This window comes from Rhinolophus hipposideros, assembly GCF_964194185.1.
Source record: "Rhinolophus hipposideros genome assembly, chromosome: 8".
Lineage (NCBI taxonomy): Eukaryota > Metazoa > Chordata > Mammalia > Chiroptera > Rhinolophidae > Rhinolophus > Rhinolophus hipposideros.
This window is the reverse complement of record NC_138054.1, coordinates 65,067,385-65,087,489: the sequence shown is the minus strand read 5'-3', so window position 1 is coordinate 65,087,489 and position 20,105 is coordinate 65,067,385. Positions and strand designations below refer to the sequence as shown.

The following is a 20,105-nucleotide window of genomic DNA, read 5'->3' as shown; positions in this document are numbered from 1 at the left end:
TTAAATTATTTTGTTAAGCATTTTAACTTAATACCTAGAAGGTACTGAATGCTTCATTGATGTAACCTTTTCTGCCTCATATCTGGACCTCAGTTTTCACAATTGTTGCTGGGTTTGGAGTGATCATGAGACACCTACATGAGGAATTTGCCTGGTCTTTAGCCTGAGCGGTTTAGGCTACAGTGAACCCAGCTCCTGTGGGTACTGGGGGTTGAAGGGGATAAATGTGCCAGTCGGTGACGGGTCAGTTACAACAGTGTACAAGCGCTCAGATTGGCCAGCCATACGGCGGGCGTCAGGAACCAACTGCAGTCCTTAGCTGTGTCTGAATGTGCTGAAGGCCCCCACGTGAGCATAGAAGGAAGAGACAGCACTGACTCCTGAGGGGCTGGAGTCCGCCTGCGAGGCACGCGTCTCCATCCTGAGGTGCAGACATGCAGCCTCATGAGTTCTGCCTGGAAGCCTCCTGGCACAAGGGACTGGCTTTTGGGTCCTGCTGTTTTATGGACAGCTCTTCACACACGCCGGCTTTAAACTCTGGCGGTGGGGCCTAAGGTATGATCTGAGCCAAGGACAGAGCCATTGAGGGTGCGATAATTGAGGGAAGAAAATTAATTGTCCTTAATTTGGCGTAAATCCCAAAGACCTTCCCCGTGTGAGGAATTCAGAGTAGATTCCTGGGACACAGGGCTGCGGATGTTTGTACTTCTTTCCTTCTCCTTGATCAGTACTTTGCTGGTAGAGTTGGAGGCCAGCTGACTCCTGGACTCGAACTCTGGCAGGCCTGAACCCCCTCTGCACCCTCCACCCCACTGTTTAGGAGGGGGGTGCTTAGGAGGTAGGATTGGTGTCTGGGAAGAGCTAGACTGGTGCCCTGGTGGTCTAGGTTGGCTCTGGCAGTTCTGAGTGTCCCCTAGCTGCTGAGGAGGGCAGGGAGGGCGGGCGGGGAGCGCTGGCCCTTAGGCCCTTCCTGGGCCTTTCTGTGAAAGCAAGCAGCAGCAGAGCCCGAGGAAGCTGTCCCCCTGCTTGGTGCATCTGAGTCCTGCCTCATTTCCATCCTCCTTTTTCTTGCCACTGTTGAACATTTTCCTTGTAAAAATCAGCTGGAAGATAGGACGCTGTGGTGTCACATTTACAGCCAAGGAGACGCTGGGGTCACATCTGGAATTTATAGGGCTTCAGGTGGGGAAGCTGCCGGAAGAGGCTGGGGACCTGAGGCCATACTGGGAATTCTGCTCCCAACCCCAAACCCTGTCTCCTGATGGGGTCCCTTTGGCATGCACCTGGCAGTTGGAGCCTTAGCAGACCACCCTCGGGGGCTGACATCCCATAGAAGGGTGTCTCGCCCCTGCCTGCTGGGGCTCCTCCAGCTTCCTCTCCTGCCTGCCCCTCACCCCCACTCAGTCCTTCTGGGTCTCTGAGAGTTTCCAGGGAGGTCAGCACTGCCAGTCTTTCTTTCCTTCTAAGGATGCGCATGCCTTTTCCCTGGCATAGGACCTAACCTCAGCAAATGTCCCCAAACACCCATCTTGTGCTGGGCCTCTAAAAGGGAGGTGCAGATCTGTGCTAGTCTCCTGGTCTCCCTTCCCAGGAGACTGACAATGGACAGTGTTCCCTTTCCCGTGTTGGGCGTGCCAGACATCCACACTGGTGGAGAGGCTCTGGCGAGTTCTCATACACACTCTGTGGTTTGTTCTTGGGGAAGTGCCTCTCTCCAGCCCAGGATGGGAAAGGGGGCCCCAGGCCCTAGTCTTGGGACCTGTCGGCCCCAGTGGTGCAGCCTTTGCTAGGTATAGTAATAATGCAGCTAATAGTCACTGAGTGCAGAGTCTTTGTCAGACACTCTGCAGCACCTCACACACGTTATCATATGTACCGTGTTTCCCTGAAAATAAGTCCCAGTTAAGATCGTCAGTCAGACGGACGCATTTAGTACGTTATGATGATGTTCCAGAAAAAGATGACGTGAGTAGATTTGAATAAGTGTAGATTGTTGTATATGAAAAAGTAAGACATCCCCTGAAAATATGCCCTAAGTATCTTTTGGAGCAAATATTAATGTAAGACCCGGTCTTATTTTCGGGGAAATACGGTAGTCTTCATGATGGCTTTACAAGGTGGGCACTTGAACACCATTTACAGATAAAAAGAGACACAGAGAGGATGAGTCACACACCCAGGTCACATCTAGTTAGTGGTGGAAGTGGGAGTCCCACTTGGTCTGCACCACCTGTGCTCCCAGCCCCTTATGCTTCCACGGTGGGGAGTACGCAGCCTTGCTCCCCAGCCCCTGAGGGCTGGTTTAGGAGTCCATGTGCAGTGGGAGTGGGGGGGTGCTGCGGATGTCTGCTTCTGTGACACCCGTGGAAATGAGTCCTCTTTGAACTGGGAGATGGCAGCCAGGGAGGAGTTTTGTTCCCCCCGTCAACTTTTGGTTTCCTCAGAGCTTTTTTATCTCCTTAGCCTCCACATGCTCAGGCATGGTTCCCAGGCCTGACAGTGGGCTGCAAGCTCAAGACTGAGTGAGGGAGGAGATCATGGTCAAGGCTGCAGTAGAGAAGGGGCTAGAGTCAAGCCCAGGGGTGAGGGTGGCCCTCCTGCCATTGGTAGGGCAGGAGGTGTTAGGAGTCATGGCTGGAACCCAGGCTGTGACATGGGGCTCTGCTATGTGGTGGAGCTAAAGGCTGTATGCAGGCAGCATTGGGGACACTGCTGTGCAGGCGGGGGTGGGGACGGGGTGCTGGACAGCACGAGGAGCCTTCAGGCTGAGTGTGGCTGTTGATGCCCCTGTGTCGGCTGTGGGCCCCCCGCAGCCCACATTTGTGTAGCACTTTCTGCTGCAGCCAGCCGAGCATCAATCCTTGGTTTTCCCAGGGCCCAGAGAGATAAGTGCTGACATCTTCAGTCTGAAGCGTTGCTTCTCAGACCTGAAAACCAACTCCCTGACAAGGCAGAGTGGGCCCCACTGCAGCCCCCAGCCCTGTGAAGGGCAGGCTTGGGCACTGGGGCTCAGGACTGTTTAGAAGTCAGGGATTGGGAAGAGAAGAATCTTGAGGATCCTAGCCAACCTGGGAGTCAGGGGAAGCTGCCCACAGAGGGGTGTGCTAGCCCTGACATGCACATCTGCTATTTGTCTGCAGAGGACCAGCTGCCCGCAGGGTTCCCCTCCATCGACATGGGGCCTCAGCTGAAGGTGGTGGAGAAAGCGCGCACAGCCACCATGTTGTGTGCAGCAGGCGGGAATCCAGATCCTGAGATCTCCTGGTTTAAGGACTTCCTCCCTGTGGATCCCACCACCAGCAATGGCCGTATCAAGCAGCTGCGTTCAGGTGAGCAGAGGGCGAGGGTCAAGAGGCCACACAGGCATGAGGAAAGGTGTCTGGCCAGAACCCAGCACAGCCTTCCTTCTTGGGCCGGGTGCCTGGGAGCCACAGGAGACCTCAGCCTGGGGCTGACCCTCCAGGGCTGAGCAGAGGGCACCCAGTGGGTGGACTGGATCTTGCTATAGGCCCACCTGGCCCGGGAAGAGAGCTGGTCAGTGAGAGCTAGTTATTGGTGAGTCTTTTACCTTCCCGAGATTGTCAGACTCCAGACTTTGGGCCAGCCCTGCTCCTCACAGCGTGGGTGCCATGCCCAGTCTGGTGACGGGCTCTGTGAAGTTGTTCTGTGGGAGTTCATCCTCCACCTTTCCTGTAGTCTGGCCTGAGAGGGGTCTGGATGATGCTTCTTTTTGCTTCTCCAGACCGCAGTGACAGAGGCCAAAGATGCCTGATTCGTCAGGCTTCAAAAGGCCAGACTTCAGAGGCTTGGAGCCAGGGGGACTTGCTGCCATCCCTCAGCCACCAGGGCCACCTGTCTCCTCTGGATGTCTCAGTCGAGCCAGCTTGGAGCCCTGGGAGCAAGGATGCCGTCTTGACCAGGCGGGAGGTGTCGCCCCATTGATCGATCTGCCCATGAGGCTCCCGCCAGGATAATTGATTCAGTTTTTGTGGGAACAGAGCAGGCGGGAAAGGAGGCTCAGAATCAGCTTAGCTGCATTCTGCATCTGCTGCCAGCATAGCTGGACCGGTAGACCTCGGTCTAGAAGTCCTCCTGCCAGCTGTGGGATTAGGGGCTTCGTCAGGGTGGCCAGTACCGGTCAGAGCCCCCGCTGCCCCTCAGTTATGTCAGCACTGCACGGGAGGCCATGACTCAGCTCTGTTCAGAGCTCTGCCAGCTTCAGAGGCACCCCTGCCACTCCCTGGGGTGCCAGCGCCTCCCCACTAACTCCCACCAGATCGACACCCCCATGGGGTCCAGGGGAGGAGGGAGAGATGATTTGCCCAGCAGGAGCAGGATGCCAGCCCCAGCGATGGCCGCCTGAGACAGCCTACGAAGTGTTAGATCATTTAATTTAATTAAAACTCAACAAGATGGAGGCAGCTGTAACGCAGTTAATTAAAACAGCCATAATCAAGGCAGGAAACAGTCCGGCAGCATTTAAAGCGTTGCCCAGCGCTGCCCAGCGGCCGGCACGATTCAGCTCCTCTGCATTTCCCACAGTCCCCCAGGCAGGCTCCCCAAGCAGCCAGATGGTCCTCCCCGCAGGTCTGGCCTCCACCCTGAGTGGTACTGACTGTCCGTGGCAGCAGTTCTGGGAAGGCACGCTGTCTTGCGCGTTCGTTCATCAAGTATTTATGTAGTGCTTGCTGTGTGCCGGGCCCGGTGCCACCCATTCACTGCCCTGTGAGTTGGCTCCTGCCCAGTACTACACCGTCCTGGTCCTCTCAGCAGCCGTCATGACCCCTTCCTCCTTCCTCACCACTCCCTCCCACATCTCCCTGGCTTTTCTCTTACTTCTCTATGTGCTCTGCAGCCTCTTCCTCTGCTTGTTCCCCCAGGTAGGGAGGCCGTGAGCCTGGCCCTTGCCCCATGGGCAGAGCCTTTCCCTGGGCCAGCTCACCCACTCCTGTAGATTTAGGTACCCTCTCTACTCTTGCAACTCCCAGTTCTGTCTCTCCAACCTAAACATCTTGCCTGAGCTCTAGACCAAAACATTTATCTGCCTTGTGGGAGTCCCTCTGACCATGGGAGTGATGACCTCCTCACACAGCCTGCCCTTCTCCCACAGACCCTCTCTCTGTGAGTAGTAGCCCCCCAGCTTGAAATCTGGGACACACACTGATTCCTCCTCCAGGAAGGAAGTACCAGGTCCTCTTGATTTCTCACCCCCATGGCTCTCAAGTTGGTTCCCTTTTTTTCTTTCACTGACTTAGCCGTGTTTCAGGTCACCCGACACTGCTCTCCCTGCCTCTGGGCTCTCCCCTTCAATCCATCCTCCAGCAGCTGTCAGAGTTTTCTGCTCATGCCCCTCGGTGCTCTGACAGTCTCACTGCCTACATTGTCAGGTGTATGCCAATAAACAGGGCACACAGAACCCTTCTCTATCTTCCCCTGCTCACGACTCCCGCTTTATCTCCTCAGGTCCTGCCTGCACCGCTTACTGGTTCTGTGGCCTCAATTACTAAACTTCTTTGAGCTCCAGTATTCTCATCTTTAAAAAGGAGTTGCAGTTAGGACTAAGTGAGACAGTGTCAGTCAGAGCTTTAGTTTACTGCCTGGTGTATGGTGAGGGATCTAGAAACAGCTTTTCTTATGTCCAGTCTCTCCCCACTTGCACTGACCCTCCCTGACCCCTTCCTGGCCATTCACTCACATTCCCTAGTACAGGAAGCCCCACCTTCTCTGCCTAAGGCTACTCCTTCAGGGTGCCCACTTTACATTTTTATCATCTGGCTTCAGCTCTGCCCACTTAGGCTGGGTACTCTCTACAGGGAGGGCCTGGGTCTGCCTTCCCTCTGCGAGGTACCTGCCCCCAGTGGCCAGCATAACCCAGCTTAGGACAGGTGTCTCTGAGCCCTTGTGGATGAATGATTTCATGAACGTGACCTATGGGCCCTGTCCCTGCAGACTGATATCCACTCCTGCTTCCCAGGTCCAGAGAAGACCTCTTTGTTTGACCTTTCCTGCCCCCTGGCAGCTGTGACCTGAGGGTTGTGGGCTGAGTAGCTGTTGGGATGGAACCAGATGGCACCTGAGAGGACTCGGTCATCCCACCTTAGCAATAATGGACAGAACTCGACCCCATCACTGCCTGATCCTAGCCCCTGGTTCCTGACTCTCGTGGCTGCGGCCCCTGCCCTGTTACCACTTAGGAAGGTGCTGGGGCTATTCCTTGCACACTGACAGGGACATCTCTTCATGGATTGGAATCAGGGCCCCCAAGCACTCAGCTGTTTACAGGGACTTGCACAGTTTCTGCATCACTGACAGTTTCCAAGGTGCTTTGCTGCCTTTGGTTGAACTTGATTCTCCTGCAAACCTGAGAAGTAGGACAGGCCAGGATTATCATGCCCACTCTACAGCTGAGTGAGGGGAGTCACCTGGGGTCACACATGGAGATGCAGGGTCAGGGAGCTTCCCTGTGGGGTTCCCAGGAGCCTTTTAGTATTACATATGCAGAACCTGGTGCCCGGGGAACAGCCAGACCCTGCGAGGGCTGAACTAGAGCCTGCTGGGCAGAACTCCACAGTCCTCTCCTCTCCAGACCGTACGCCCCTCCCCCCGACTGGTTCCCAGAACTCCTCAGGAATCAGCGGGCCAACCCACAGCACATGTCACCAGAGCATGGCCCCAGAGCAGAGCTAGGTAGGAGGGCAGCTGGCAGCATGTGTCCAGCTGTGAGCTCTGCTCAACAGGCACATTCCTCACTGAAGTGATGTGACCTGCTGCCACAGCACAAGCCTCCTGGAGAATTTGAGTTTGAAACCCAGGGCGGACCCAAGAGGAATGGGGACAGGCTCCGGGAGAGTGGAAATCGAGTCAGGAGCAGGCAGCATCACCAGAGCAGTGAGTGGGAGCTGACCTCCCAAGTGAGGCTCTGAGCTGCTGCTGGCTTCTGAGAGGAGCTGTTGGCCACACACTCTGCCAAGCCTGGACAGGGCCCCGAGGAAACCTTCCGTGCTCCACTCCTCTTGGCAGCCTGAGTGCGGAAGCTGTCATCCCCATCACCATCGAGGACAGACTAACGCATATGTTCACGTGCTCACACGGAGAGCAGTCTTCTTCCACACCTCCGGCTTCTGAGCTGAAACTGCAAGACCTCGAGCAGAGATGCCAGCATCTGGCTGCCAGAGGAGGCCCGCTGGCCCCAGCGGATGGGACCTAGTGGGAAGTGCAGAGCAGTCCCTGGCGTGGGCCTGAGGCCTGTAGCCCTGTACTCTGCTGGCCAGCCCTAGCCCTCACAGGAAGAGCCTGTCCCCCTACTCTGCCCTGCCATCCACTGGGTTTGCCAGAAGGCAAGCCGTCTGCGTGTGGTCATGATTTCCCTTTGGCCTTAGTACACTAACACCTCTCCCAGGCATTTCTGACTTCTGGGTTCCCTCCAGTCTCCCACAGCCTTCTTGTGAAATGGAAAAGGCAAATTCTTCTTTCAGTTTGGTGGGCAAATGGCTGTTCTGAGATGTCCAAAGACTTGTCACACAGCAGGCTCGGTTTTAGAAGAGCTGGGGTCTGAAGCTAAGGATCTCAGACCTTAGCCAGTTACCCTGCCACCCACTCCCAGGTCAGGTCAGGACTGTAGGAATACATTAGCAGCTGTCAACGTTTTGGTCTCAGGACTTCTGATTCTGAGTTTCAGAGGACCTCAAAGAGCTTTTGTTTATCCATCAGTATTTACTATGTTATATATTAAAACTGAGAAGATCATAAATATTTATTAATCCACTTTAAAATAACTTAATCCATTACACGTTAATATAACATTTTTAATGAAAAATAGTTATATTTTCTAAAACAAAAATATTTAATGAGAAAAGAGTAGCGTTGTTTTACACTTTCACAAATCTTTTTAATTGGGGTCTTCATAGAAGATAGATGGGTTGGATTCTCATGTCTGCTTCTGCCTTTGGTCTACTGGTATGGCGATATCACACGTCATGAGCCTCTGGAAAACTCAACTGTACGTGAAAGAACAAGAGTGAAAAAGGCAAATAATTTCTAGTATTATGAAGACTATTTTACCTTGTGGAGCCCCTGAAAGGGTCTTGGACACTAAAGGTCCCTGGACCGAGTTTGGAGGATCCCTGTGACGATGGTTCTTTCTAGACAATCTCTTCGCACCCCTGCCACACACCCCAGGTCCCAACAGCTGCCTGTCTTCCCTCCAGCCTCTGTGTCTGCCGGAGGCAGCCTCGTCCAGTGGGAAGGCCACGAGCCAGACAGATCGGGTCAGTTCCTGCCACTTCACTCGCAAGCTTGTGATCTTGAGTTTGGGCAGTTCGCTGAATGCTTCTCAGCCTCTGTTTCCTCGTTCCTACATGGAGAAGGATAATTCCTCCTGGGCGGGTGTCATCAGATTCAGTGAGATAGTTAGTGATCACTGTTTGTCTCTCGGCACACTTCCCTCCCCCAGAAGTGGACAGAGAGGAGCAGAATGGACAGCTCTGGGCCTGGGCCTGCCCACAGGTTCCTCACTGCTCTGGGTGAGGCAGTGGTAGAAGAAGGGCTTGAGCACAGCCTCAGAGGAGGCCCCCATTGGGAAGGGAGCCTGCTGAGACCGCATACTGGCCCTGCACGGGACATTTGGAGGGTGAGCACTTGGCCCTCTGGTTACTGATTCCCAGGGTTGTGAAGCTCTGAAGAGGCAAGGGGTGGGTACTGGCCTCTGGCTCTCACCAGTCAGGTTGGGGAGAAGCTCAGTAGTCACTCAGTTTTTAGCAGGGTTCATTGGGCTTTACAGGGAATCTGCCACTGTGTTGTGAGTTCAACCACATCCATGCAGGGTGGGCTGGTGTGTTTGTTCAGGGAGACCTGGCCCTTTCTTCTATCTGCTTAAATGCCCCGGTTTGTTTTGGTAAGTGCGTTGTTTTGAAATCTACCCACCTGTGGATTTGGGTGACCTTGCAGGGTGGGGTTGCTGCCTTTTTTTCACCACCTTCCTCCATTGGCCTCAGCCCGCAGGGTCTGGTCTGTAGGAACGCTGACTCGCCGTCCTGATTCCTGTCACCCCCAGCCCTGCTGACCCCGGCCCCACTCTCCTTCCTCAGAGCAGTGCCAGTGTGACCTGCTTCACCCACACTCACCTGGTGCTTGCCCACACATTACCTGCGTCAGCCTAACCCAAGCCTCGATTTCTTCACGTATTGAAGGCCCTTTCTCGTGTTTTATTTTTATCTGATTTGGCTTTTTGTGGCTTTCCTTCCTTTTGTACTAATGCTTCTCTCTGATCTTATTTGCATTCAAATTACCTCGCCAGGTGGTTCACCAATTAGAGGTAAGAATGCTGTCCGTGCATCTCGCCTCGCCACGCCACACCACTGCCGTCACCACCACTCCATCCCGTCCAGTCCGTCACCTCCCCCATCCCCATCCTGACCTCGAGCCTCCTCATCTCCAGCTCTGGCCCCCTCAACACCACCGGCCACCACACACATCCACTCTCGGTCATTCCCTCCTGTGGACTCATCCATTGCAAGTCTGGATTGTGCAAATACTCAGCTGAGCCCTGCCTTGGGGACAGCAAGCCCTATTGCCTGGGCCTTCTGGGCCAGCCCCACAGAAGGGACCTGTCGGCTACCGCAGTGAAGCCAGCCAAGCCCTGGTCCCCAAGGCTGGCCACAGAGGGAGTCTTCCTGTGAGGTGGGGGAGTGTGACCAAGCCTTGCCTTTCCTCTTGAGAACCTGCTTTGTCGTGGGCCCTCAGTTATTACTTAACTCCCGTTTAACATCCTGGCCCTAGAGTAGAATGAGGACCAACCCATAAATCCCTCAGCCCAGCAGACGCTAGGAGGAACATGCAGTAAAGATTTTAGTGTAGATACTAAAATAGCGACTGAGAAGTACAGGGTCCTATGTGACTAGGTTCCGTGACCATCAGCACCTGGCTGCTTGCGTGCAGCAGGGCCCTGCAGCCTGGGGGTTCAAAGCCCAGAATCTGGACTCAAAGATCCCCATTCAAGTGTGACTCACCACCTGCATGACCTTCAGAAAATCAATTCCTCTCTCAGAAGTCTGTTTACTCCTCTTTAAATTGGGGCCCCGGTCCTACCTCGTGGGACTGGAAGGATCGAGGAGAGGATGAGGATTGGGACAGTGTCTGGCTCAGGGCAGACACCCTATAAATGGTTGCTTCTACTGTGATTTATTTTTATCCTTTTATCCCCACCTCTCAGTGTCCTTGGGTACTTCTAGACTCTCAGAGTTCAAGGCCAGGGTGGTGTCAGCACAGAAGTTGGGCCTGGGAAGAGCAGCTGCCTCCCTATGGAGGTTGGTTCCAGATTTGGGGGTTTCTGTGTACAAATAGGCTCAGGGTCTATATTGGGTCCCTGGATCAGTTCTGACTCTTGGCTTAGGGGAGCCTCCTCGCTCAACAGGGGTCTCACCCAGGCACTATTGTCTGTTCCTGCCTGTGGAACGAGCCTGTGGCACCACCCGCCCCAGCTGAGCTGACCTCAGTGCAGCCCCGCCCATCCAGGGGTGTGACCCCCACCTGCTTGAATGAACGTTTTCTGTAACAGCGTCCATCCATTTCATGAACATGACCTGTTGGGTGCCCTTGGACTGCTCTTGCAGGAGATGGGTATTTGACATGTGCCCTGCCGTGTGCCTCATGCTCCTTGATGCCCAGCAGGGAGGGCTGACGCCAGGATCACAGAGCAGGCCAGCCCTTTGTTCTGGGCAACCCCTTCCCCCATCTCTAGCTCCTGGGCCCCTGGGTGTTCACAGCCCCTCCTGCTGCCCTGGGTCTGGGTGGTGGAAGAGGCGCTATAGCTCGGACCCAGAGTGGTCCTCCCCTGGGGCCCCGGCTGTGAAAGTGTTTCTTGGAACTCTGCCTGTGGCTCCTGTCCAGTCCAGTCAGGTGGGGTCCCGCAGGTTCTGTCTGTGTTCTGTGTGGGAATGACTAAGCCAGCCTGGGCCCTGGGAGGATTGGGGCTCTGAGGGTCACTCTGGCTCTTCTGTGCAGGTGATGGTTTTCTGTCAGGCTGTGTCCTATGGGGTTATTAACTGTCTGCTGGACTGTCCTGTGTGGGTGTGATTGTCTGTCGGCTTGTTCCAGGGAAGCGCTGTTACTTGTGCCTTAGGGTGTTACTGTCACAGACAGCTTGCCCAGTGTGCTCTCACAAGCAGTTTCTTCAAGTGTTTATTGCCTGGGCTGGGGGTGGGTGGCCAAGTCAAGTGGTTTCAGCCTCCCCCCGCCCACTGCCCCCCTCGCCTTGGGCTCCCCCACCTAGCCCTACCAGGACTGGCCCTGAGCCCAAGTTTTCTCTACCCTCTGTGAAGTCCTTTTCAGCTGCTCCCCCAATTTTGGCTCCTGTGTGTCCGTCTGCGGCCACAGCAGCCCCTCAGGACACCGGCCCGAGTAGGAGCTACAGCCTCCATTAGCCTCCTGAATTATGCAGGAGCCGTGGTGGGTCGAAGCACTTTAGTGGGACCAAGCTGAGGAGAGGAGCCGGAATGGGTGGGTCTGGCAGGGTGGGGGTGGGGTGGGAAGGAAGGATGGTGCTGTGAGCAGAAGCTGCTGGGTACCAGACCCCCAAGGCAAGCCCCTTCCTTCCTGTGGTTTCTGGTGGATGGCAGATTCCCAGGCTCTTGTCTGATGAGGGCATTGCATGCTTGCAAATCCAAGGCTGGCAGGTCTACAAGCTACTCCCACCCACGCCTGGCTCCTTGTGGCCTGGCCCAGCCAGGAGCACTAATGGGGATGCTCATTGGCAAACAGGCTCCAGTAAAGGCTGCAGCATGGTGGGCACTCAGTGGAGTTGGGGGGTAGGGGTAGAGCCCCTGGCAGAGCCGATAGGCCCAGCTGGACTGCAGGTGGGGCAGGATTGTGTTCCGGAGTGCAACCCTTGGTTCCAGCCAGGAAGCCACTGGGCTAGTCAGGGAGATCTTCCGGGAAGCAGCACTGGCACTGGGGGATGGCCCCAATGTCTGCAGCGTCTGGTCAGCACAAGCCACAAATGCTGTCAAGACTCCTCCCCATGTTCCAGGCTTGAACTCTGTCTTTACGCCCCCACAGGTGCCTTGCAGATTGAGAGCAGCGAGGAATCGGACCAAGGCAAGTACGAGTGTGTGGCGACCAACTCTGCAGGCACACGCTACTCGGCCCCTGCCAACCTGTATGTGCGAGGTAAGGACTCAGGCAGTGCCTGGCCCTGTCTGCACAAAGCTGAGCGCTCCTGCCGGGCATGCTGCCCAGAGCCCTTGGTGTGGACACACGGGGGGCTGTCATGGGCCCAGTCTCTTTTTCTTCCCGCCTCTTTCACAGCGGTCATGACAGCAGCAGCAGCAGCTCCCGCTGGGCAGCCTCCTGATGTCCACCACTCCTTTACCTTCCTTCCCTGCAGGCCCTTTGGGGAGCAGCCACTCTTGGGAGCATTTGTGTCTCTTGTAGGTCCTGCCACATTGGCCCATAGCCCCATGGGAGTCTAGAGGCTTCCGAGCAGACGTGTGTGTGTGTGTGTGTGTGTATGTGTGCACGCGCGCACAGGTATGAACGTTTGTGTGTAAACGTGCACACCAGCCTGGTCTTCCTCCAGCCTATCCTGTTCCTCACCCCCACCCCACCCCCAGCAGGGTGGGCTCCAGGCCAGGTGTGTTTGCCCTCTGGCCAGGTCTGCCTAGGGCCTTCCTGGAGGGGGAGCTAGCTGTCCTGTCACCTGCCAGGACCCTTGAGTAGGGGGTAGGCTGAGGCAGCCCTTCAGGTGACCACCTACCATGTTCCAGTGTCCCTTGCAGTGACTAAATGGATCAAGCACTTTCACAAGTCCAGGTGCACAGCAGAGAGGGTCTGGGGACTGTTTTGGAGTGTCTAGTCTCTGCTGTGATCACAGCCCAAGGGCGACCAAAGCTGACCACCTGCTTCTTCCTGAGACCACGTTGAGTCTGGTGTGCACAGGGCCCGGAGGGGCCTTGGGAGCCCCTCCTACCCCTCACTGTTCCCTCGCTTAGCTCTCCTGCACAGATGGGCATCATTAAAAGGGAACCCATCTCTCTCAGGGGACTTGTGAAGGAAAGTGGATACAGCTTCCTTGTACTGATGATTTCATCACACTTAGTGCTTAGTGCAGCTTCACAAGGGTTGCCTCCTATCTGCCCAGGGTCAGGCACAGGGTGGGACAATGACAGTTTCTTGTCCCACCTTTTGGGGCTCCATGGTCAGACAGGACAGAGAGAATTAGGCCATCAAGTATGTCCTTACTGAAGGGCTGCTGTGTGTCAGGGCACAGGTTTCTGAGAGACCACAGGCTCCCAGCCCGTTTGTTATTAGGTAAATTGCCTATCAGTGGACGTTGCTTAATTGGAGTTGGGGGTGCAAGATCGGAGGTCCATGCTGCCTCCCTTGTCCTGCACGTTGAGGCTCACCTGCGCTGTTCCAGGGCCTGTCTTAAGGAACAGCATCAGGGCAGGGAGGCCAGGAACTTAAGAGCTACCTCAAAAGGCCAAGATGAATGTTGTAAATTACACAGCCTGCCCCCATTCCCCACTGAAGCTGCAGGCAGAGCTTCTGACAGGCACATGGGCCTGACAAGTCCCCTTTAAGGGACGAGCAGCTGGAAAGACCATTCTTTGTCAAAGACCTGCATCCTCCCACCTGGACCATTCCAAATGTCAGGCGATCCACCAAGCACTTCTTCCAAAAGACCATAGGGTGGAGAGAGGGGAGATCCTGCGGCTCAGCAAGAAAGCTGTATGGGCACATTTCCTGGGGCAGAGCTGCAGGAGGCCGTATAGAGGCAGGAGAAGGCCCAGACCCAAGGTTGGATGGACCCTGCGTTGGCTGCACAGTGTTCTCTGAAGTCCCCATCACACTGGCCTCAGCCCTGACGCAGGACAGTGGGTCTCTTTGGAGATGACCTGAGCTTGGCTATTGTAGCTGACAGCTTGAGCTCTGACCCTCAACCCATTGGAGCCTCTCTGTCTATGGGGCCCCCACTTTCCATACCTGCTGGACTCAGTCAGGACTCTGATTAGCTCCTGCTGTGTCCCATCCCCCAGCCCCACCAGGTCTTCCTGAATTGCCTTCCTGGTCATTCCCATGGCCTTTTGGGTAGGGAATGTGCTGGTTCTTTTAGTTTTAGCGCCTCTTGCCCGGGGCCCTAAAACAGGCTGTCCCAACCTGGCTTTAGTTGTCTCTCCCGCTCTGTGTTGCACACATTCCTGTCGGCCTTGCTATCTCAGGGCCAGTCCTACGTCTGTCTCCGGGCCCTATCTGAACTTGCACCGGCCCTGCGCCGCCAAGAAGGACTTGCCCTAAGACAGGCCCTACTGTCCAGATTGTAGACACCTGGAAAGCCCTGCTCTTAGGACCCTTGCCTCTGGGGTAGCCTCTGCCCTCATCTCCTGCTCTGTGCTCCCAGCAGTGCTGAGGGCCCACCGGCCCAGCTCCTCTAGCACAGCCTCTGCTGTGCTGGCCCCCAGCTCAGTATCCTGAACTCTGCCTATGGGTGGGCTGCCCATGGAGATTCCCCCGACCCCACCACCAGGGCTCGCCTGCCCATCTGCTGGCCTGTGCCCACCCGCCCCCCTGCGGAGCAGCTGAGTTAATCCTCCAGGCCTGTGGGATGTCCTCCCTGGGCGTCAGCTAGCAGGAGCTGAGCCTCAGCATCTGGGGCAGTGAGGTAGACTCGAGCCAGGTTTCTCAACCTTGGCACTATTAATGTTTTGGGCCCAATAACTCTTAGTTGTGGGGGCTGTCCTGTGCATTGTAGGATGTTTAGCAGCAGCCCTGGCCCACTAGATGCCAGGAACACTCCGTAGTCATGACAACCCAGACTGTCTCCAGACCTTGCTCAGTGTCACCTGGAGAAACCCCTCCCCGAGTTGAGAACCGCTGCTCTGGATGAAGGGCGTCCCACTGGCAGCCATCTCCACCTGCCGTTCTCTCTTGTACAGTAAGCTCAAGCCCGCGTCTCCTCCTCAGATCTGGCTTCAGTGTCTACCCCACATCCCTCATCTGTCCCCCAGACTCTCGGGGCTCCCACTGCCTCTCTGAGGCTCTGCGGTTGATTCATTTAATGGGACAGTGAGTGTAAAGCTCCCGGCATGGCGCCAGGCGTGCAGGAAGTGCTTGGCAGTCAGCAGCCACCGCTGTTGTTGGGATAGCACTGTTGGGAGATGGATGTATCCTCCAGCTACGTCTGACGTTGCCCACAGTTGCATACAGCTCCACCCACAGTCTGGCAGGCCCAGGCATGCCTGGCGGACCGGCCTCTCTCACCATCCACCTCCCCGCCCCTCCCAGTGACTCACTCTCTCCTTCCATCCACAGCCTCTCTCTCCTCCAGCTCTCAGGACGTACAGCTGCCTGGGCCGGGGCAGGGCCACACCCTCTGCAGAGCCCGCCCTACCTGCCCCTGACTTTCCCCCCTCTCTTCCGAGAGCTGGCTGCTGGGCCACAGCTGACTCTAACCAGGACGATTTCTCCACGGCCTTTCTCCCCACAGGTGCCCCGACCAGCTCCGCACACTGTCGTCCTGTGCAGCGTGGGGCTTCCTCATGGTGGTGGGGTGCTAGTGGCCCGTGTTCCTGGTGGGTTTGTGGGCTGGGTGGGCTCCTACCCCAGAGCCCAGCTCTCTGGGTCTGTCCGAGCTGTGGGGTATGCGTGAGACATGGGGGCCTGCCTGTGCCCCCTTCCACACCTCTCCGTCCCGCCCTTGGTATCCCAGCACCTGCCAGGGTGACTCAGCCCTGTCCACTGTGTCCTCCATGAGTCCTGAGTCTTTCGTGAGCGGCGTGGTCCGTGTGCACCTGCGTGCACCTGTGTGTGCGTGGGGCACAATAGTCTTGTCTCGTTTCCGTGCTGTGTGGGCAGATGAAGGTTGGCCTGTTTTTACTCTCTCTGTGTTTCTCCTTGTCTTTTTTTTATTCCCTCCTCATCCTCATCGCACTCTGCCATCAACCCAAACTCTCATCTCTCAGATCAGCGAGAAGGTTGGTCCTTTTCACTTCTTATCCATCTACAGTTCGCCCGTCGATGGGAAGCTCCCGTCATTAGGGACCAGCGGGCACGGCCAGCTCCCTCGGGCTCGTTCCAGCCAGGCCTGCCCGCCAGTCAGGCTCTGCTCTCTGTTGTGGGGGCCGGCAGGCGGGCAGGACCAGGGGTGGGTGGGCAGGCCCCCCTGCCCCGCATGTTTCTGCTGCTTGGGTCCCTGATGCACCTCATATCTGCATGTCCCCTTAGCTGGGCTCCCCTGCAGGGGCGGTTGGGCAGGCATGGTGCATGGCACGAAGCTGCGCCCCACCTTTGTGCCCGGGCCAGGCCAGATGTCTGTTCCAGATGGAGCTCAGGCGAGATTGTGGGAGCTCTAAGAGCCATAGTGCTTTATGTGTACCTGTGAGGCTTTCCACAACCTGCACTCACCTAAACTCCATGTTTGCCGGAGTTCAGCTGAAACCACTGGGAAGACAAAGGGAAAAGGCTCATCTAGAAGGAGCTCACCCCTCCAGGTCCTGCAGCACAGGACCAAAGTCCTGCAGCGTCTGCCCTGTCTTGCCCCTACCAAGGCTCAGTGGGGCACTGCCCTGTCCTGCCTACTGAGCTTAGTGTCCGTGGCACAGGCTGGGTGGCGTCATCTTGGCTCACTGAAGAAATCTCCTATTCTCTTGTCTTTTCCCTCTCTGGCCAGATCCAAATGAAAAGCTTCCCACCTACCCCAGCCCCCTCTGTCTGCCCGAGTCTCCCAGACAGCTCACATTTCTTCAGCCCCAAGCTGGGTGCTGGACATTCAGACCCAAGGAGTTCACACCTGACTGAATGGTCAGCTACAACTTAGTGAGGCCCACTTAGTGGGAGCCCAGAAGAGGCTGAGTCACAGGTTGGGAAGGGATTCCTGGGACTCTGCTCCAGCCCAGTCCAGAGCAGTCTTACATGGGGCTCGGTTCTCAGCCCACCCATAGGGGCTAGCGGTTCTTCTTGTGTCACATGGTCTGATTGGTCAGAAGAGGCTCACCTGTCCACTGGGCTTTGTGCTGAGCCTCAGGGAGCAGAGCTGGGCCACCTGGTCCCCTCTGCATCATCTCTCTGGCTTGAGTTTTCTTCCATGAGGGAGAGGGAGCCAGTTGGGAGGAGGGCTGCGGCCTCGGCTCAGATATCAGCCCTGAGCACCCATCCATATGCGCTCCTGAGCTCGGGGACATTTCAGTTACACCATTTCGCTGACCAGGCGGATCTACCCGGGCAGTCAGCAAACAGTCATCAGCAGAGACAGCCCACAGCTGCCTCTCCCTACGCCCCTTTCCCCCACCTACCTGGTCCCTGGTCCCTTGTCTGCCTTCTCCTCTCCCATCAGTGGTCCCACCAAAGATAAGCATGCACACAAATATTTAACGGGAAGGCAGAAATGAGTTTCTAAATATTCCGGGGAGATTTGCTGGGCTGGTAATTTGTTTGGCGCTGATAATTACATCTTACATTTTTCTAGCTTTACTTAAAACTGTGTGCCGAGCGCGCCGGCATTTAATTACTGCTCTGCGGCAGCCACAAGGTTATTTATTAAAGAGTTATTTTATCTTGATACAGTGGATCCTGCCCCTTATCCCCTCCTTAATGTTGTGTTATTTTCATCAGAGAAATTTCCGCGAATGAATACAGATTGCGGGGCAGCCTCCCCCTGCGATTAGGCTGTCACTCCACTGAATGCTGGTGCCTCCGGGCGCCACACCACCCTATTATAGAGATTGTCAGCGCAAATAATTAGACTTAAAAGTTACAGCTGAAATATAATCCAGAAATGGCAGAGCCCTGTTTTGGAAATTGTCTATAAAATGTCAGCACTCAAGATGCACAGGGAACAGTAAGAGACCAGTATTGTTGGAGCTAAAGATTAGGCCCTAAGTGCATTTTTCCCGGCTCTGCTTTTTCCTCCCCTGCTGTTGATTCTGTCAGTAGACTGGGTCCTGGGCAAGTCCAGTCCCTTTTGGAGGCCCTAAGTTTGTGACAGCGATAGGAATGATGGGGAGTGTGGGGAGTGCTGCTGCAGTGAGGCACCAGCCAGTCCTGGCTGTTGGGATGGGAGGGCTGTCCGGGCAGATGCAGGATGCGGGGTTCCACAGGCACTGGCGATCCTAGGAGGTCGTCTCTCACTTCTCTGCCTGTGTGGCTGAAGCCCAGTGTCCTTGTGAAAGCATCAAGGGTTGCGCACCCAGGAGTCTCTTGCCTAGTACTAAGGATGACCCTGAGGGTCCCAAACTCATCCTTAACCCCTAGAGTTCTCCCTTCCACCTGCATCTGTGTGTGTGTGTTGGTGTTGGGGGCTGTGGGGATAATTAAATAAAACTCTTCTCATTGTAAGTTCCTGTAGGGCCTCCATTTCCTAACAGGAACAGAAGACCTTGTCCTTTAGGGGCTATTTGGGGTAAAGTCCAGTCAACTTTCTATACTGCTTAGGTTGGAACCTAGGGTTTATTGATCAAGGACCTACTTCCTTTTCTTGGGGCTCTTGGTTCTTATTTCCAGGGACCTGAGCAGGCCCCAAGATTCCACCATTGACTGGGGTCAAGCTTGCAGCCAAGACCTCTCCCGACACAGGCTCTCTAAGTCCCATTCTTGTGCCAACTAGAGAATATATTCTCCTGCCAGTTTTGGCCAACCCAGAAACCCAGAAACTTCTCCCTGGAGCTTCCTGGGTCTCTTTATTTTTCAGCTGTCAGCCAGGGCTCAAAAGGACGTGAGTTTATCACACAGCCCTACTTGTAGTACATGCATAATCTTGGGCATGTCACTTAAAGTATCAGTCTTAAGTCAGTTCCTTTGTCTGTAAATGGGAGCATGGAAACCTTCAGCACATAGTAATTGCTCACGAGTGGTTTCTCTTTCCCAAAATGCCATGGACGAGAAGGAGATGAGGCAGCCACTGGCTGAGAGACTCGGTCAGTTAAGGCTACTCCCCTGTGCCTTTCTGCTCGAGCCTGGCCTGTGCTAGGTAGACCCTGCGTTTCATTGGCAGGCCTGGGCCTGGTCTGCAAACAGACCTGCCTACGTTTCTGCTCCCATGGCCTGCCCCTCAGGCCTACCTCCAGACCCCAGGGGGTGTCTACACTGCCAGGCTAGTCAGTGATTCTGTCTGTGCCTTCTGGCTGCACCCTTGTGCAATTTGGGGAACGTGCTCAGTAGAGGCTCTTTGTTGCAGCTTCTTGCCAGCTGTGCCCTGGGATCTACCTTTTCTCTGCCACATAGAACTCTGTCCGTGATGTGCTATCAACATTCAGTGTGGACTTCCAGCGTTAGGACAAATGCCAGAAACCCACTTATATCAGCTTAAGCAAAACAAGAAAACAGCTGTCTTACCATAGAAGTAGATTTGGTGTTAGGCAGGGCAGGACCCAGATATTTAAACAGTTTGGGTGGGCATTGTGTCTGTCCTTGTCTCTCAGCTCTGCTCGCCGGAGTTCACTGCTTTGTTATCAAGCAGGTCGCATGTTGTGAAAGGTGGTTCCCAGTCCCTCTAAGGTTAACCACCACAGTAGAGAGAAAAGGTCTCTGTTCTGATAGTTTTTGCAAAAGTTCCAAAGGCTGTATCTCATTAGCCAGATCTGGGTCACACACCTCACTTAGCAAGAATGGGGTGGTTCCTCTAAAGGAAATGAGGATACCAGTTCTCAAAGGTAGAATGCTACATGTCTGTGAGACACTGAGACCCCAGTGAGCCTGGGGACACAGGGAAATGACGCAGCCTATGATCCCAGTCGTGCCTGGCCCACTCGGGACTTGCAGTGTTTCTGTTCTGTCTGGAGGCCTCTGCAGAGTGAGGTGGAGGCAGGAGCTGAGTACGGTGGGGTCCTGTAGTCTGCGCTGAGGAGTTGTTGGGGAACCATGCAGGAGCTTTTTCAACAGGGATGTGAGCAGATTTGTACCAGCTGTTTGTAGAGGGCCAGCTAATGGGGCGGGGCCTGGAGGGGGCGAGGCAGGAGAACAGTGCAGCACCCAATGGAGCAATCCAGGGAAAGGTGGTGGTGCCTTAGGTTTTGGTGGTGCCCGTGGAAATTAATGGGTTTGAAAGGTACTTTCGATAGTGCGTTAACAGGACCTGACGACTGCTGGATGTCTGGTCTCTAGGCCGCAGCTTCACT

General features: G+C 55.3%; 1 protein-coding gene across 23 annotated transcripts in view; it reads left to right on the top strand.

Moving 5' to 3' along the window:
- PTPRF (protein tyrosine phosphatase receptor type F) overlaps positions 1–20,105 on the top strand; it is an 86,479-nt gene that overhangs the window by 33,181 nt on the left and 33,193 nt on the right. For 11 of the 23 annotated variants that reach the window (XM_081054772.1, XM_081054777.1, XM_081054771.1 and 8 more), the window contains 4 exons: positions 3,141–3,329; positions 9,296–9,313; positions 12,055–12,165; positions 15,957–15,968. In XM_081054772.1, the coding sequence (XP_080910898.1) occupies positions 3,141–3,329; positions 9,296–9,313; positions 12,055–12,165; positions 15,957–15,968 (330 nt within the window). The remainder of the gene's footprint in view (positions 1–3,140; positions 3,330–9,295; positions 9,314–12,054; positions 12,166–15,956; positions 15,969–20,105) is intronic. The other 12 variants (XM_081054780.1, XM_081054779.1, XM_081054768.1 and 9 more) reach the window with 3 other exon arrangements.